Source organism: Halichoerus grypus, chromosome 5 (assembly GCF_964656455.1).
Source record: "Halichoerus grypus chromosome 5, mHalGry1.hap1.1, whole genome shotgun sequence".
Classification (NCBI taxonomy): domain Eukaryota; kingdom Metazoa; phylum Chordata; class Mammalia; order Carnivora; family Phocidae; genus Halichoerus; species Halichoerus grypus.
Window position 1 is genome coordinate 4,789,495 of NC_135716.1, and position 18,932 is coordinate 4,808,426.

At 53.4% G+C, this 18,932-nt stretch overlaps 1 protein-coding gene across 1 annotated transcript in view; it reads left to right on the top strand.

Moving 5' to 3' along the window:
* Positions 1-18,569, top strand: part of COL22A1 (collagen type XXII alpha 1 chain) — a 250,581-nt gene extending 232,012 nt beyond the window's left edge. The window contains exons 56-64 of the mRNA XM_078071952.1: positions 1,247-1,300; positions 2,788-2,859; positions 4,258-4,297; positions 7,228-7,268; positions 9,633-9,812; positions 11,000-11,066; positions 13,113-13,295; positions 15,342-15,419; positions 17,406-18,569. Coding sequence (XP_077928078.1) covers positions 1,247-1,300; positions 2,788-2,859; positions 4,258-4,297; positions 7,228-7,268; positions 9,633-9,812; positions 11,000-11,066; positions 13,113-13,295; positions 15,342-15,419; positions 17,406-17,593 — 903 coding nt within the window. The 3' untranslated portion in view covers positions 17,594-18,569. The remainder of the gene's footprint in view (positions 1-1,246; positions 1,301-2,787; positions 2,860-4,257; positions 4,298-7,227; positions 7,269-9,632; positions 9,813-10,999; positions 11,067-13,112; positions 13,296-15,341; positions 15,420-17,405) is intronic.
* The last annotated feature ends 363 nt before the right edge of the window (positions 18,570-18,932 follow it).

The following is an 18,932-nucleotide window of genomic DNA, read 5'->3' on the forward strand; positions in this document are numbered from 1 at the left end:
TGAGCCCTATTTAATCATGACCACCAGGGTAACACTGGCTGGGCTCCATGCTTCCTGGGTTCCAGTCTCAGCCCCTTCCCTTCTGTCTCAGGCAGGTGGTGTAGACATTCCGTGACTTGGTTTCCCCATTTATAAAATGGCAGCGTTTGAATCTGTCGTGTGCAGGGAGTTCAAGCATGTGAAGCTGGCGTAGAGGGAGTCCTCGGGCAGCGTGAGCTGCTTTTTACTGTAACATGGCTCCATGAAGCTGACTCATTGGTGACTGTGCTTCACAGATTGTAAGACGTTAGCACCTTTTGGTTACAGGATCAATGGAGAGTGGTTTCCTGTGATGTTCTTGGTTCCTTCTCCGGCAGAGTTTCTTCTGTGTGTCTGGCACCGTGCTAGATGTTGGCCCTAGACAGAGAGGGGAGATGCACGGATCTTTGGGCTACTCCCAGCAGGGAAGAGCCAGGTGAAGACACAGCCATCTGGTGGGGGGAGCTCCCAAGAGGGAGGAGAGTGGTGGGCAGAGGCAGTGACCAACCCAGTCTGCTGATGCCAAGCTTTGAACTTCAGGCTTAATAGGAATTTGTCTGATCCTCAAAGGTATAGCTAGGAGAATTCTTAAACTTTCTGAGTTCTACACTACCAAGGATCTTACTGGTGAAATACATTTATCAAAATACCAGAGTCAGAGAATGCTAACTCGTCCGGGTCAGTCCTGGAGTCTGGATTGAGTGGACCTTCAATTTAGTAGCTGCAGGATTCTGCACGGCCGCTTTTCTTGTCTGTGTCATCATCCTCATCTCTTCAGGATAACGGTGCCCCTAGTGGAAGAGTAAAATGAAATCAGCACAGGGACAAGCATCCTAAACTGAGAATAGCATTGCGGTAATATGAGCACTTTTGTGTTGCTCCTTAAGACAGGATCTGAGTTGAAGGATAAAGGATGGATGGATGGATGAGGTCATGATTATTTACTATGCCTGTGCCCTGAGCAGCACTCACCAGGCTAAGCTTTATCAAGTACACAAACTCGTTTAATTCACAATATTTTGAGTTAAATGTTATGAGCTCCTTTTAGAAGTTGAGAAACATCCCCTGAGTAATGACATGGCTTGCTGAGAGCCATGTGGGCCTGAATGATAGCTGCCAGTATGAAATCAGGTCCTGCACATCCAGCAGTCACTCTGTTCCACCGTCCTGCTCCTCGATGTCCTGGTGGAGGCTGCTGACAGATGACTACTTGTGTTTCTTCTACCAGGGTAAGAATGGATCACCGGGATCTCCAGGAGACCCTGGCCCCACAGGAAGTCCTGTGAGTACTCCCCCTGCTGTATGGTAGAATCAAGGCAAGCTTTGAAATGGGCATGCCTTTCACATTACAGATTGTATGTTCTCTATGCTAGAAGCATCAAGAGAAAAATAAGGGGTTTGAATGATAGAAATAGGCTGGAGGCAAGAGGATCCAATAAGGACCTCTTTCAAAGTCTAAAATGCATACAATTATGCATTGAATCTCTGTTGTCTACTACCATAGGCAACCAAAGGTACAGACCTACCAAGGACTAAAAAAAAAAAATGTATAATAAGGTTGCACAATAAACATTGCATATTTTTAGAGGATGGGAGGACAGGGTGAGGTCCCCAGCCATTCCCATCTCAGATGACAGGGTAAGTGTGTAACATGGGAATGGGTATAGGACAGACTTGGCTGAAGAGGGTCTTCCTAGTGGTCAGAAGGTAGGGGATGGGGAGAGCAGGAAGGAACGATGGGTAGGATCCATGGGTGGTGGAGAGAGGGTGGCATGAATAATCAGAATCCAGGTCCCTGGATTTGGGATTAGGTCTGGTAGATGGGGGACATGGTGGGGAAGATGGTTCTCTGATGGGTTCTGGGGTTGGGTGAGTCAGATCCTGTCCACAAATTTCCTCCCAGCCCAGGCTTCTTGTATATTTATTTGCTAAAACTGGCAACTCTGTTCAGAAGACCACCTCCCTCGGGGCATGGTGAGTTGAGCAATGATTGCACGAAGCATTGGGCAGACCACTTGGCCGGCCAGCTGTTGTCATTGTGGAAATGAGGGTGACGGGCCCATCCTGGTTGGCCAAGAATCTTCCTGGTTTTAGCACAGAAAATCCTGCATCTTGGGAAACCCATCATTCGCAGGCAAACCGGGCATCTGGTCACCCTAGTAGGGACACGTCTCTCTGTTAGACCAGGGATGGCTGCACTAGAGGGGCTTAACTCCTTAGCACATGTAATGACGTTCCTCAGAAGCCGTGGTGTGGGGCTTGTCACCGCTGGTGAGACCGAGCGGATGGGATGGGACAGGGCCATGAGCCTGGCTTCACGCCCAGCGCAGAGCTGGCCTCAGAAGAGCTGACTCACACATGCCTGGAAAGGCTGGAACTGAAAGGGTCCCTAGAGCTGTTGCCAAAAAACCATCCTACCAAACCATGAGCCTCGCTGTGCTATTGGGAATAAGTGCACTACCTTGCCGGAGGGCTCCTTGGAGAGGCCACACACAGCGGAGTGTTTCTGTGCCATATTTGTCCCATGTTGCTTCTGTTGCTTTGACTGGAAAGAGATGCTTCTAGTCTTGCTGCCCCACCCCCACAGTGCTGTCAGGACTCACAGTAGCCATGCCTCTCCCCGACCCCCTGCCCTCCCATACAGGAAAGGGGTGTCCTTCTCTCTGCTGATGTCTCAGGCCTTCAGAGTACAGCGGGGTTATGAGGTTTCTGAGTCTCCTTGGGCCAGCCTTTGACCTTGCAGAACCAATGCCTGTTCTCCCTCTGCAGGGCCAGAAGGGGAACAAAGGAGACCACGGCAACCCGGGACTCCCTGGCTTTCTGGGTCCCCGGGGGCCCCAGGTAAGCCGAGAACTCCCTGGGGGCCAAGACGCCTAGCTCTGGGGGGAGGTTCAAGGGCAGTATGTTTCCCGCCACCCACTGTGTCCTCGGGTCCACCTGCTCAGGTGGCATCACCGGCTGTGTGGTCACACTCATGTCGCGGTTGGTGGGCAGTGTTGTGCACTCGGGTCAGCTGCGTGGGATTCTCAGCTCCACACTCCTAAAGTGTGGGACCTTGGGCCAGTCTCGTAGCCTCTGTGCCCGAGCTTTGTCATTATTCAAATGGGGATATAAGAGCGCACACCTCTGATCCTAGAGCTTCAAGGGCCCTTCAAACCATTGTAATGATGACCGAGTTTGGCTGCAGGGTCAGAACATGTGGGTGGTTTCCTGAGGCCACGTGGTCAGTCTGCGCTGCAGCTGCTGCTTGAGCCCAGGCCTCTGGACTAGAAAGTGGGATCCAGAGACGCTGCCAGCGGATCTTTGCTCGGTTTCTGGGCTGATGGATGCTGGGGGACTCAAGTATGTCCAGCCAAGTTCCCGGTGCATACTGCATGCCGTGGTCCACACCGTGGGCTGCTGACCACAGGATCACGGTGGTATGTCCCATGCAAGAGTAGGAAGCATACCCACGTTCCTGTACGTCCCATCTAGTTAATTCTGACCCCCGAGGGTGCCCCTGCCGCCCAGCCAGCCCAGCCACTCCAGGTGGCAACCTCTCTTTTGCCCATTTCTACCATGTAGTTTAAGCCCTAACGTAGCTCTGTCCACTGATTTTTACTTGAGCACTTCCACTCTGTGGCCCAGCCATTAAAGGCCCCAGCCTCCTCCTCCCTCCCCTTAGGAACACCCTGCCGCCAAGCAGCAGTCTGGTACCCACACTTCTAGACTTATAGCACTCGTGCTTCTGGTCACAATAATAGCAGACGGTATTTGGGCAAGGTCCAGCTTCTGCTCCCGTTTTGCGGATGAAGAAACTGAGGCACAGAGAACTTGAGAAATTATAAGGACATTGTCCAAGGTCACAGAGCCAGTGGGTGAAGCAGCCAGGATTTGAACGCGGGCAGGCTAGCTCCAGAGCCCAGCGTCACTGGCGTCTTGTTTCTCACTCTCAGCCTGCTTCTCGGGACCACCCCCTACCACAACTAGACGCTCTGTAAAGCCCGTATCCTGGAGGCCCTCTTGGTGGAGTCCCAGCCATCCCTTTGACGAGGAGCCCAGAACCTGTGGCTTCCCCTCCCGCTCTGGGGCATTTCTTTGCCGCCTTGTGGCCAGGCTGATGAGAGAAGCCTGCTTGAGTTGTCCTTGGTTGGCTGGACCATCGATTATCGTCTTTGCCGGAACATGACTTGAGTGAAAATGTCCTGGTGACAATGTGCTGATGCCACAGGCCTCCTGATACTCTGTTCTGTTCCGTAGGGAGAGCCAGGAGAGAAGGGAGTCCCAGGCAAGGAGGCAAGTATCGCATGGTCCCGTCCCCTCGGCCCCCCTTTCCTGTGGGGGACGCGGGAGCGGGGACACGGGAGCAGCTTTGGGGGCGGTGACACGCGTAGGCTCGGCCGGGTCCCGCCCTCGCTTCGGTGCACTGCTGTCACCATGTGGATCCTCTCTAGTTTTGCACAGGGACCCTCATGGAGGCAGCCGGTCCCGGGCACCTTCTTGACAGCCTCTGTCCGTGGCCTGTCTCTGGGTCCAGTCTGTCAACAAGTCCTGTCAGTGGCCAGTCCAAAATGCCTCCCTCTGTCCAGCTCTCTCCATGCCTACTGAGGACCCCAGTCCGGCTGCCATCACCTGACACCTGCACGATTGCAGTGACCACCCACTGGCCCCCTGGTCCAGCCACCCCCCCAGCCCTCTCCTGCCTGTAGCTGCCTGCAGAGCACACACGAGGTCATGCTGCTTCCCAGGCCAATCTCGGCCCTGCCCACCCCTGCGCAGTGGGAGTCCAGGTGCCCTGGCCCCGCCGACTCCCCTCAGCCTCCGGGCCCCAGGTGCTCTGGACCTTCAGCTCCCCAAACATGCCAAGAGCTCTCATACACATGGGGGCCCTTTTCCAGAAGCCCTCCCCACCCCACACCCCTTTGCGCTCCTGACCCTGCTCGTCCTGAGGTCTGTGTCAAGATGTTGCCTCTTTTGACTTTTCTTCACAACCCACGAAACAAAGCGATGCCCCACTATGCAGTGTCCTCGCACCCCGCTGTTCGCCAGAGTCCAAGAGCCCAGCATAGAGGAAGTAGCAGAAATATTTGATAAGAAACGAGACTGAACGAACATAGAGAAAGAAAGCTACCGTTACCACCTTGTCCATTTCCAAGCCTGCACGCCCCCTGCATGAGGAAGACCCCTTCTCACTCTGCATCTTGGGGTTACTTTCTCAGCTCAGGGAGGGAGGTGGGTGACTCCCTGAGAGCCGGGTCCAAGGGCTCTGGTCTGAAGAGCATTTGCCCCCCGTCCCAGCCATGCTTCCCACTCACGGGCAGATTGCTCGCTCACTCACCAATGCCTCCTTCCTCCCGCTCCCTGGATTGACTAGAGGGGAAATACCACCAGCTCCTCATTGTCTGAGAGCAGGCCCTGAGTTCTGCCCTGAGCTGACCCCATGCTCTCCCCCGTGTGAGCTCCTGCCTCCTCCCGCCCCCTGCATACCACACCCCAGTTCCTGTCTCCCTGCCTCCCGACACACAGTCATGCACTTTCTCCTGGGGCTCCCGACACACCTTGTTGTACTTCTATTAGAGAAATAAAGGGGTCTGTGGCCTGTCTGTAAGAATCAGCTGGGCCCACCTCTAGCTCTCAGCTGGGCTGTGAGTCCTGTGAGAACAGGGCCGTGTTCTGCTCCTCCCTCTGCACAAGTCAGGGGCTGTGGGTGGTCCCTGCGTGAAGGGGTGCAGTGAATGGGGCCAGGGCTGAAATGACAGAGTGTTTGCTCTCCTTACTTCCTTCTCCGGAGACACCTTCTGTCCCGGGAGCCGGAGATGGGACGTGAGCCCTGGGCTGACTGCTCTGCAGTTTGTATTCTTTTTTTTTTTTTTTAAGATTTTATTTATTTATTTGACAGAGAGAGACACAGTGAGAGAGGGAACACAAGCAGGGGGAGAGGGAGAGGGAGAAGCAGGCTTCCCGCCGAGCAGGAAGTCCGATGCGGGGCTCGATCCCAGGACCCTGGGATCATGACCTGAGCCGAAGGCAGACGCTTAACGACTGAGCCCCCCAGGCGCCCCTGCAGTTTGTATTCTTGAACTAAGTGCACAGTGGAGTTTGGGTCGACACAGTGGAGCCCAGGGGTGGGTAAGCACAGGACCTGCCTTCCAGGTGCTTGTTGACCAAGGGCAACACCGCTGTCACCTTGTCTGGGGACAACGGGAGTTACAGGGCAGCTGGTGGCCCGGGAACCCGTGCATGACATCAGACACTGGCCAGTGTTCCTTTGCAAGGGAGGTGGCAGAGGGGCTGGGGGCAAAGTGGGGTAGAGAGAGGTTCCAGCTGGGGAGGGTCACAGAAGCAAGGAGGGAGTATCCTAGCAGTGGGGACTACAGGGCTGTGTGACCGCCCTCCAGGAGGGGTGTGGGGTCCCTAGTACCTAGGTGCTGGGTGGTCAGGGGAGGCTTCCTGGCAGGGAGGCCTGAAGGCCTGGTGGGATTGATCACAGACAGAGGGATCGTGATTAGTCAGCTTGGCTGCCACACAATTAGCCTGGACTGGGTGGCTGAGAAACAGATATTTCTCATGGTTCTGGGGGCTGGCAAGTCCAAGATTGAGGTGTCAGCAGATGGTATGCGATCCTTCCCTAATTACACTAGCCGGCCCCCTGGTCTCGATGCCTGTCTCTCTATGTCCATCATGGGGCCACCCTCGCAACCTTATCTACACCTGAGTACTTCCTGAAGACCCCACCTGCTAATAGTCACCCTGGGGATTCTGGCTTCAACATATACACTTGGGGGGCACAGACATTCCGTGCAGGGCAGAGGGGAGTGCGCTGCAGGCAGCAGGAAGGTGAGCCTCAGAGGCCAGGAGGAGGGAGAACCGTGTGCTCCCTGCGGTGGGCAGTCACGGACGTGGAGGTCCTTCGGGTCGGTGGGAGGCGAGGTAGCCCAGGCCACAGGGGCAGCGAGCGCCTTTCAAAGTCCACGTCCTGCAGGGTCTCCTGAGTGTGTTCGGCGAGAGGGATCTATCCTGGAAAAGGCAGAGGAGGAGTCCTAAAAGGGCTGGTGCCATCAGTCCAGGGTGCACAGAGGAGGAAGGATGGGATGCCTGCAACGTCTGGACAGACAGACAGGGGCTCCTGGGGTGTCTGATTTCCCGGATACCACTTGTGCTCGGCACACAGGGTCGCAGATGGGTGGCCCTGGTTCAGTGATCATCCTCCTTTGGACTCTTTGCAGGGAGCCCCCGGGAAGCCCGGAGAGCCAGGAGCCAAAGGAGACAGGGTAAGTGAGGGAGGTAGTTACCGAATGTGACCTTTGCTAGGCGGCATGGGGACCCTGTCCCCGGCGGTCAGCGAACAACAGCCAAGCCCGGGGAGCTTGTGGGTCTGCCGCTCCCTGGAAAATCATTAGCCCACGAAGGGATTGTTGTAGTGAATGTTGTTACTTTCCCTTTTTTTTTTTCCTTTTTGGATGTTATTTTAAGGAGTAAAATCATTGCAATTACAAATTCAAAGGCGAGCGTTCTGAGACTTTGACAGATTTCCCTCTCCCTGTACGAGCGCCCGGGCATGACGTGCTCAGCTCCCAAAATGCCAATTTGCCAGGAGCCAGATTTGTCGCTGAAGGTGACAAGGGAACAGATTTTTTCCATAATGAATCGCCTTGGCGCCACACTCAGGAAGCCTTTCTTTACATTTCATTCCTCCAAAAAACAACAGGGGGAGGTTTTTTTTTGGTTTAGTGGTTTTTTTTTTTTCCCCCCAGAAATGCCATTGAGGGGAGGGGGTGTTCTCACCCTTGTGACAACGGTCACTCCCTTTAGAGGAATTAAGCTTCTCGTTTGCCCACAACCCTCCATTTGGTCAGCCGTTCCCCATCACACTGTTGCACCATGTGGATGTCACCACCACCCCACACCCCACACCCCACACCCCACCCCCCTGCTTGTTTGCCATGGTCCTGCCGAGCATTTATCTCTGCTTTCTTTGCAAGTTGGGTGGGTGAGGAGCTGGGTTTCTCCTGCAGGTCCAAGGACACAGAGCCGTGGAAGCAGAGAGTGTCAGAGATTGTCAACCCCTCCAGATCTCTTTCCCTCCTTACTTCTGAGTGACTTGATTCCTCTGCGTTCTGGTCGTTGGTTCCTGAGGATGGAGCCGGGGCGGGGGGTGTGTCTGAGAAGGCATTTTGAGGGGCCCCCACCCCAGTGCCACACAGGTGCTCCTGGGAGCTCTGGCTGGCAGCCAGGGAGTTCAGACCACAAATAGGAATCTCCTCTCTAATACCTAATCAATAAGTGGAGAATTGCCTTCTCCCTGTTAAGTGGTTTCATGGAACATTGCCAGGGAGCCGTCAGGCTCCTCATTCCTTTGCACTCCTGGGGACATTTGAAGTCTGGGACGAGTCCTCCCCCCGCAAAATGATATTGAGACATTTAATGAATAGGAAGTGCTGTACCACAGCTGTGATAGGGTCTCGGCATTCAGGAGCTCGGAGCGCCAGGACCATCACCGACCCCTGATCACTGACAGATGACAAAGGACAGATGAAATGCATCACATCTGAGAAATTTAAGTCAAGACTGTCCCTCAGATCTGGATAACTTCATTTTAAATCCACTGTCCTTTATTATTGTTGAAAAAGCAATACAGACATACAGTTAACCATTGCAAAAAGTGGATGAAATGAAAAGTAGGTGCTCCTCTACCTTGGTGCCCATTATGGCCCCCATCCCCTTCCCAGAGTCCGTCGCGGGACATTTTCCTTTCATCCTCTAGAGTCTGTGCATGTAGAACCATGTGTGCTATAAATCTGTATCTGCCTTTTGTTAAAGCCCTGGGACATATCAAATTTTGTCCGTTATTTCTTTCTCTTCAAGCATATAGGTTGGACATAGTTTCATGCCTGCAGTCTTCCCTGTCCTTGGCTCTGGGTCACGTCCATGGCCATGCTCCATTTCTAGCTACCATCTTGCTTCCCCTCTCGTTCCCCCCGACTGCTATCTGCCCACAGGGGAGTCCTGTTACACCCTGAGCTCGCCAATGTGGCCATCTATTTTCAGACCCACCAAAAACCAGGACTTGCTGGTCACACCCACAGCAGTGCGTCGGGCAGAGGACCGGATGGTCTGGTGGTCGCCGTGGTTCCCAAATCATTGATCCAGGTCTTCAGGGGCTGGGTCAGAGATGGGGAGAAGAGTCTGGTCAGTGTCATCCCATGTGGGCCCACGAAAGCCAAGAGTAGGGTGCGGGAGGCCACCTGCAAGTGGCGGCGCCTCTGTCGAAAGAGTAACTGTCCGTCCAGCTGACAGAGCAAACTGGAGGAGTGGCCGCTCGGCGGTCAGGCTCAGCGGCCGGCCTTCCCGAGGCACGCGCATGAAGCCACACGGACTGGGATTGGAAGTCAGAGTTCTCATCTTGTCTTCTGCACACTACCTGTGTGATGGTGACAGGTGGCTTTGTGTCTGGAGGCCCGTGTCCTCATGTGTCTTGGCTCTGAGACACAGGTCTGCCAGAACTGAGGTCTGTCCAGGGCTCCAGGAGAGAGGACCTGGGGACCAGGGGGCTGCACACCGCTGCAGCGGGCCCGTCTACACTGGGTGCACTTGCTAGCCCTCTGCTCACTGACATGTTTCTTCCCCTCCTCCAGGGAGATCCCGGGAACAAAGGTGACAAAGGACCTCCTGGTGGAAAGGGCCAGCCTGGGGACCCTGGAATCCCTGGTCACAAAGGCTACACGGGCATGATGGGCCCCCAAGGACCTCCTGGGGAGAATGGACTGGCTGGGCCCCCGGGGCCTCCGGGCCAGCCAGGATTTCCAGGACTGAGGGTAAGGATGCTAGTGCTGCCTCAACTTGGGGGGACATGAAAGGACAAGCTTATTTATTGTTTTTTTCTCGAAATAGTTTATTCTAGTGACAGAACTCTTATTTTACACAAACCTGTAACACGAGCACACATTGGAGAAAAAAGCAGAGCCGCCCAGGTAGAAGTGGTTGGGGGTGGGGTGGGTTCTAGGTCCACGTGACCTCGCCTTCCCCTCTCAGCAGCCCTGTGGTCCCCTGGGGACCCTCCCGTCCTCAGAGCACAGGTCTAGGTGATCTCCAGTGTCCCTGGCAGCTCTGACGCTCTGTCACTTCCCAGAGCCTGGCTCTCAGCCAAGTCCAGGAAGGGGGGCCGTGGGAGGCGGGGCACTTCCACAGCCCCCGGGGTCCTCGCTGAGTTCTCCTAGTCCTGCTGCTGTGGGTAGCGATGAGGTTCTGGGACGAGCATGAAAGAGGGACCAGAAAAGAATCAACAGAATAAGGACCTGGAATTCTTGTCCTGCTCATGCTGGGCACTGTCCCGGGTGCTGGGGCTGCAGACAGGAGCACAGGGAGGAGAGCCTCGCCCTTGAGGGTGGGGACACAGCCCTGAAGGAGTCAGGCAAGAGGGAGGGGTCTGGCCAATGCGGCGTGAGGGCTGCTCTCACGGATTCCTCTAGGAATCACGTCGCTGTGTGAGCCCGGAGGCAGCACACACTCACTGGCGTCTATGAGTCAGGCACCAGGAGGGTCAGGCACCTGGGGAGGGCCACGGTGAACAGAGCAAGGAAAACCAGACCCCGGGAGCCGGCGTGGCCAAGCGGCTGGTCAGGGAAATCAAAGACGAGTCCGTGCAGGAGGCAGCCTGGGAGCGGCGCCGGAAGTGGACGGGGCTTTGGCAGGGAGAGGTGAGGGGCCGGAGCTCTCAGGTTGGCGCTGGGGAAGTGGCTTCTGCAGGAAGAAGCTGCAGCTAAGGAGCGGGAAGGGCGTGGAAAGAGTGGCACCAGAGGCCTCAGGTCACCGTATCAAATAGGAGGCTGCTGCCCGCGTGGCCAAGGCAAAGGGAGGTGCTTCTGGGCGTGAGAAGGATTGGACCAGGACGATGTGCTATGTGTTGCCTTGCCCCTCCTGGTTCCCGGAGCCATCAGGGGTCTTGGGTGGCTGGACTTACTGGGGAGATAAGTAATTTCCCCTTCACCTTCCCTCCTTGCAGGGGGAGTCCCCCTCCATGGACACCCTGCGACGGCTCATCCAAGAAGAGCTAGAGAAACAGCTGGGAAGTGAGTAGCTGGACTTGACCACAGCCGGGCACACAAGGGCCTCTTGAGGAGCCTGGGAAGCCGTCCCTTCTGCACCCTTCAGTATTTCCCCAACCCGGTTTGGAGAAGGCTCGTGGAGAGCAGCTCCCATGTAGCAATCGTGCAGAACCGTGAGGAACACCGTGCAGGCTCTAGACACATGGAGTCCTGTCCAGAGCTTGTCTTTACCTCCGCTCAAATACCCCCTGTTAGGGGAGCTCCCATCCACAGAACCAGCTCTGCCTCCATCCCTCATTTATTCTGTGCATTCAGTCCCGAGGGCAGCGGGGATACGTAGTGCTTTCATGGAACTAGGTCCCTTTCAGTCCAAGTGTATTGGACTTATTGTTAAATCCCACGGTCTTGCATGAGCCTAGCACACAGCAGGTGCTCAGGGAGGGAGCCAGGTCGGGAGGTAGCAGTCACGCCAGCATGTGGGGCTTGCCGTAGGTCAGGTGGTTTCCTACGCGCTCACAAGGCAACTCATGGAAGAGCAGGAGGCATGTTGAGTGTTAGGAGCAGAGATGCCAAGTAACTTACTGGACATGGGAGATCTGGTAAGCGTCTAGCAGGATTTGTGTGCAGGCAGCTGTCCCCACCTCCCTCTGGGCTGGAAGCTGTTAGGGGAGGAAAGTCATGGGCAGCCTATGATAGGGAAGGTCAGACATCCATAACTCTTCCAGGACCCAGATGGACGAAATGGGAGGGCGCGTTTATTCACATGCTCACGTCTCAGAGTTATTTGCACCAACCGTATGGCAGACTGTGGGTTGGGTCTGGGGACACAGCGTTGGACAAGGTGCCCCCCATCCCAGCCCTCTTCAAGTGGCCAGGCCAGCATGGTCCCTCTCCACACACAGGAGAGCCCAAGACCATTACCTGGGAAACATGGCAGGGGCGTGGGTTGAAAAAAGGAAGGAAACCAGAGGCTGGAATGGCACTTGCCACTGGGCAGGTTGTGTCCCGAGGTCTCCCCCGTGGGCATCTCTGAGCTCTGCTTTCTGAGTCTTAGATTTACCAGCGACAGAAATGGCTTCTGCCCTTGGGGAGTTTCCAGCCCAAGAGCAGAAACAAGACCTGTTTTGAGCGAAGTTCAGACGGAGCATCTGTTGGGCAGGGTCCTTTCTTTCAAGCAGCCTTCTGAAGAGCAAGCATCAGTTCTACTTTAAGGATGAGGAAATCAGAGCTCAGAGAAGTTCAGCCGTTCGCTCAGGCCTCAGACACAGGCCGTACCCCACCCGCCGCCTCGTGCAGGAAGATGGCAGGATGGTGCTCGTGGGAAGCCAATCCCCGGGGCGCTCAGAAGACCCTGACTCTGCCTTGGTTTTATCACCAAAACACCAGGGCCTTGGGAGACCCTCCAGCCTCTCTGGGCTCAGTCACCCACCTGCAGGTAGAAGAGCTGGGCCTGACTACGTGTGACAGTCTCTCAGTGGCCATCAGATGGGCATGGTATCCCCAGTGTGGTGGAAAGCCATGGACCTCTGGGTTTTTGACCAGTTCTGTAGTCTTTGCATTTTAGACATGTAAGGTCCCTCAATGACATCATACCCAGCCCTTCGGGGTATAGATGAGAAATGTGACTCTACATTGCTCTGTAAGCCCCTAAGTCTCACCCCCAGTCTCAACTTCCCCAGCTGGCAATTACTGCAGCCCCTTCTGCTGTGGGTACTGTCCCAGCCGCCAGTCCTGCCGTGACTGGCGCCACCAGCATCTGCTGAGCACAGTCCTAATGCTTCATCTCACGTGCCTGTCCTCGCGCCCACTGGGTGGGGTGGCCGTGATTGAATTGTCTCCATTCTCCAGACAAGGACGTGAAGGCTCAAAGAGGTCGAGTAGCTGGCCCGAGGCCCACAGCCGGCGGAGGCTGCCCTGGGACGGGCGCCCGGGCTGTGCTGTGTGGGGTTGATCTCATTGGTGTTCTGTGCTGCTTACAGTCTCCCGAGTTCTGAGCTGCACAGTGAGTCCTGGCCCGTCTCCTGTCCATCGCCCTCCTTTGTGAACATCTCTGTTTTCCCTCCTCTGCAGCCAGACTCGCTTACCTCCTGGCCCAGAGGCCCCCAGTGCATGTGAAGTCATCTCAAGGCCGACCCGGGCCCCCGGGGCCCCCTGGAAAAGATGGGCTTCCGGGCCGGGTGGGCCCCATCGGGGAGCCAGGACAGCCCGGGCAGGGGGGTCTGGAAGGACCCTCTGGACCAATGGGTCCCAAAGGTGAGTGAGGACCCAGAGGAGCCATGCTTGGCACAGAGGAGGGCTGGGAAGGGACCACGCTCCAGCTGAATGTGCATAATTGATCTCACTCTCCTCTCCTCCAGCTTGGTAACACTGAGCGTTTGGGCATCATGTAATGTTTTCATATGTACAGAAGGATTTCATACTTGACATTTTTGTAAAATGTGCTTCCGCCAGGAAGAGCGAATCAGCTCCCTCCCACTTCCTGGTTTTCCACTAGAGCAGGGGCGACACAAAGTGCCCTCTTTCCCCTTCCGAGATTAGGGCTCGCTGAGGAGTGAGACGTGCAGTCTCCAGGCCCATGGGGCGTTGGACGCCAGCTTTAGAATTGAACAAAGTGGCAGCTAAAAGGGCTGCTACCTCTCCAGCTCTCAGGTAGACTTCTCACCTGGACGTGGGCAATCTGGGCCACAACCGGTCTCTCCTCCAAGGGGCAGCGTCTGACCCCCCTAGTGACCGAGGCAAGCGCACGCTCTCTGCAGGCAGGCAGGTAGGAAAGCAGGAGGGAGGACAGAAGCCAGACTCATCAACCTGATTATTAGCTGCTCTGTGGGGAGGAGTGAGTGCAAGGTGGGCGGGTGAGTGTGGGGTAGGAGAGGGGTGAGCCTGGGGTACAGAAAGCACCAGATTTTGGTCACCACTGGGGAGTATTGACATGGATGCCCCTAACATTCTCCTCTTTTCACCTACTGCTTCCTTACTAATTCTTCACTCATTCATTTATTCATTCCCTGTAATGTTTCTCCTGCTGAAATTTTTTTTTGTTAAATTTGTGCTCAAGTCCCATCTCTTTTGGTTCATAAAACAAAATACATGAGCTAGATGTCAACAAGAAAGCATAAAGTGTAGGAAACATCAGACTCGGACAGAACTGACCCAGTGTGGCAGTTACAACAATAAGTAAGAATGGTCTAAAGTCTCCACGAACTAGCAAAATTTCCATTTAGATCACAAAAAAAATATGTTGCATAAAGGAGACTTCTGCAAACAACATGGCAAAAAAAAAAAAAAGAATGATGAGAGAAATTGAGACAGTTTAATCTAATCTGTATGGTATTAACTCAAATATGATCTTGAATTTCCTCCCAGAGGGAAGGGACCCTCTCTGGAATTTCTGTGTGATTTTAACTCACCCACAGTCTGCTTCAAATAAGAATGTTCTTGGTGCCCTGTTTCATCTCTTACTGGATTTAAAGTTTTTTGAGGGTAGACCTGTTGTAGTAAATGCCTGTAGGATCTAGAGTGTTGAGTCTGTTTATTGTCATCACCCAGTTCCTACAGGTTCAGATGAAAGGCTGTGAGAACGGGGGAAGTGCAGGCAAGCATGAGTGGATGAAGATGGACATGTTTATTACAGGGGAGAGAGCGTGTGGCTGTGTGGATGTGTGTGTGTGCACGGGAGAGAGCGTACGGCTCTGCGTATCCGTGTGCCCGTGTTTAAGTGAGTCTGTGTGTGTATATGAGTGTGCATATATGTTTGCTAACATACGTGTAAATGTGCATGGGGCGCCCGGGTGGCTCAGTCATTAAGCGTCTACCTTCGGCTCAGATTATGATCTCGGGGTCCTGGGATCGAGCCCTGCATCGGGCTCTCTGCTCAGCGGGAAGCCTGCTTCTCCCTCTCCCACTCCCCCTGCTTGTGTTCCCTCTCTCGCTGTGTCTCTGTCTGTCACATAAATACATAAAATCTTAAAAAAACTAAATGTGCATGTGTATGCCTGTAATCAGCCAGTTATGTGCTTGAACCAACGTTGATGTGTAGCTGAGCGTGCATTTAAGAGGGTGTCTGTTTACTTTGGTGCTCACAGGCGTGTATCTGGATTGAGTGCATGCTTGAGTGTGAGTGCATGTCAGTGAGTGTGAACAGAACTTCGGAGTCCCAGTGTGGAGAACGTGTGAGCGAGGCCAGTTCGGACGGAAGGCTGCCGCAGCCCCGTGCTGACCCTGGACCTGCTCCCGGGGCCACTCCCTGCCTCTGCCCTCACCGTGGGTCTCTCCCACCAAAGGTGCGTGTCTCTCTCACAGGTGAGCGAGGAGCCAAAGGAGACCCAGGTGCACCTGGCGTTGGCCTCCGAGGCGAGATGGGCCTGCCCGGCATCCCAGGTAGGGAGAGTGTCCGGAGTCTCAGGGCGGGTGGCCCTCCGCCATGGAGTGACACACTGCAGCGCCGCAGGGGTGTCTGGGAAGAAAGGCTGGGTTTATCTGAGAGGAGAGAGGATCACTCATGTGTTTTTATCGAATCTTTCTAAAGCGCCAGCTTCTTGACTTACCAAAAAACCTGTAGTGTTTGTATCCCATGAGTTGTTGAGGTTTATCCTGTGAAATAGTCCTGAGGAAAACAGACTTGGGGTTAAATAAGACTGGGCAGCGTGGGGAACCGTGCGCCCCTTGACTCCTTCCCGACACTCATGAATTCTCCTACACCCTGCCTCGCAGGAACAAATGATGTTTATTTTGTTTACGGCAGCATTTTCTCAACTCGCTTGAAAGTCCAATCCGTGCACGTGTTGATACCCCATTACTATTTCTCCGAATGTACGTTGGGATGTGCTGGCCAGGAGGCAGGGTGGGAGTGAGGGCTCCCTGGGACGTGGGGCTCGCCGTTTGACAACCTGGACAAGTTGGCTGTGTGGAAAGATCTCTGGGGCACAGCAGTGGGGTGGCCCAAGATGAGGGGTGCGAGTAGAAGGTGGAAGAAATTAGACTGAGTTATTATTACCAAATTCCACCGCACTGAAGTTCCTCTTGTTATTTAGTTCTAGTTTATATGATCACCTAAGATTATTTCTGAATATGAGACCTATAGGTCATTCTAATTTAGTATTTTTATCTTGATTTCCCAAATTTCCTGCACTGGATGCATGTTGCTACTCTCACTAGAGAAGACAACTAAAAATACATGTTAAGTGTTTATTTTTGACAACTTGCCTACTTTCCAATAGTTTCTAATATTAAGAATATTTTTCATTTTTATTTTTTTAAAGATTTTATTTTTAAGTAATCTCTACATCTAACGTGGGGCTTGAACCCACAACCCCAAGATCAAGACTCATGTGCTCTCCTGACTGAGCCAGCCAGGTGCCCCAAGGATATTTTTAAAATAAAGCAATTCCAAATAAAGATTAAAAGGCAGAACAGAACCGTTTAGAAAGAGGAAATATTTGTATGAGTGCAAGTTTGAGATAATGACTGTTCTTCAATGATTCTCTGCAGGAGTCAGTGACACTGCTGGCCTCCGGCTTGGTCGAGACAGGACCATAGAGATTAAATAACGACTACCAAAGTGTTCATGAATTTTAGAGTTCATGAAATGTCTAAAGATCTTTTTAAGGGGAAAATGTCCTTTTTGTTTCTTTTATAAGGAGACTCAGATTTCCTAACATGGTGACTTAAGAGGTAATAGGGTTAGGCCTATACTTAGCAATGAGCTTCCCAGTGGCCAAAGCAAAAAGGGACATAGATTGATTACATATGAAATTATGATGTTTAATAAATGGAGGAATAAACATTTGTCTATAGGTAATATTTCTGAGTCTAAATTTTGGGTTATTTGTCAGTGACTTACATCCTATTTATATTGTCCTTGACCATGATTTACAGAATAGGTGAATGTGGTCCAAGTATGTAGTTCACATTTAACATATAGATACCAGCCTGGAAACTACAGAAGATTTAGGACAAATTGGATATTGGGTAATAGAACGTCATCAGGTATCTCTAAGGATACGTGGATTGGGGCTGACGGTTAATGTTGAAGACTTGGTGTCCGCCTCTCAATTCAACTGTATCTCCTAGAACCATGTGAGAACATAGAAGGCCGTGTTTCTTGTCCGCCCCATACCCCTGCCCTCCATCTGCCCTTGTTGGTTTCTCTCCAGGGGCACCCTGATTGCTGCCCCAGTCCAAACAGTGAAGGCATCCCCGTGCCCCTGTGGACCATCGTGATCGCCCCAGGCAGAGTTCCCAGCCCTGAGGACGTTTCTGGTCCTCAGCTGGTACTGAATGGAAGCAATGAGAGCAGGGCTCGTTTGCCCCAGAAGGATCCTGAACACTTTCTGGTTTTTTTTTTTTTTCTTCTCCTTGGGCCAGGTCAACCCGGGGAACCTGGCTATGCGAAAGACGGGCTCCCCGGGGCTCCCGGCCCTCAAGGGGAGACAGGACCATCAGGACACCCCGGACCCCCAGGCCCGCCCGGGCCCCCTGGCCAGTGTGACCCCTCCCAGTGTGCCTACTTCGCCAGCCTCGCTGTCCAGCCCGCTAACGTGAAGGGCCCCTAGAAGATTCCGGAATACTAAGAGGCGGCAGTGGATTTCTGAAACTTGAACTCAGAGCCTGATAAGAAGCCAGAGGTCTTGAAACATTACAGCCACGTGTTTTTTTTTCTTTTATCATTTGTTTTTGTCTTATTTTCTTGAGAGACCTCAACATTATTAAAACCAACAGATGCTGCCGGTCGGTCAGATTATTATTAATATTATTATTATTGTTTATTATTATTATTATTATTTCATATGATAATGCTCCACGAGTTCTCCCCTCTCCTCGGAGGCTGGGAGAACATGACCGTGGGGCAGTGGGTTGTTTCTCGGTTTTTCTCACGGCGCCCATGTGACGTGGAGCTGTCCATTTTAAGGAAACTCTTGGTGCTATGAAATCCTGACCAGAAGACACTTGCCAGATTTACCTCTTTCCTCAAAAGGAAACTGAAAACATGAGGCAATGGGTTTCTATTCTCGGTCATGCCCGGAGGTTGCCACTTCCCAGGAGAGACACGTGAAGCAGGAAGCGAAGGAATGTGCAGACATGAAGAATGTCCTCGCTGCCTGATGGAAAGTGCACACAGGGAACCCAGAATCGGTCCTTGGGGAGCAGACTCAGCCACCTCACTGCTTCAGGCTCTCGGATGCAAAATCATGGCACTCAAGCCAGTGAGGCTTCATGGCATCCTGTGTCCGGCCAAAGACAGAAGCTGGTATGGAGGAAGCGTGTTAATCCGGCTTCTGAGCCATGGATGGGACTCCTTCAAGCTCCTCACAGTTGGTCTCCCTTTAATTGTGAAATAAAGAGGTCCGGTGACCACTGCCGTGTCTTCCTGATGCTGGGCAGTTGGCCAGGGCACTGGCCGGAGCTGGGACATCTGTGCCTCCAGGGCTCTGCCTTGGAAATAAAGTGCGTTGAGTGTATGTGTGTACCTGATACGCTCGCACAAACAGGTGCTCAATAAATCCGAGTTTCCTCCTCAGTTAGCATGGACGATTCCTTTCTTTTTATCTCTTTTTATTTTTTTAAAGACTTTATTTATTTGAGAGAGAGAGAGAGCACGAGCAGGGAGGGGCAGAGGGAGAGGCAGGCTTCCCGCTGAGCAGGGAGCCCAATGCGGAGTTCGATCCCAGGACCCTGGGATCATGACCTGAGCCAAAGGCAGACGCTTCACCGACTGAGCCACCCAGGCGCCCCTGACAATTCCTTTCTTATCTCCAGCATCCATCTGCATGTGAACCCCTTAAGGTCTGAATGAGTCCTTTTCCTCTGGGGAGCCTAGAGCCACAGGTTCGGGCCCCATGCTGATGCACACGAGGGTGGGTTAACATTATCATCCCCTCCACTGGGGCAGCT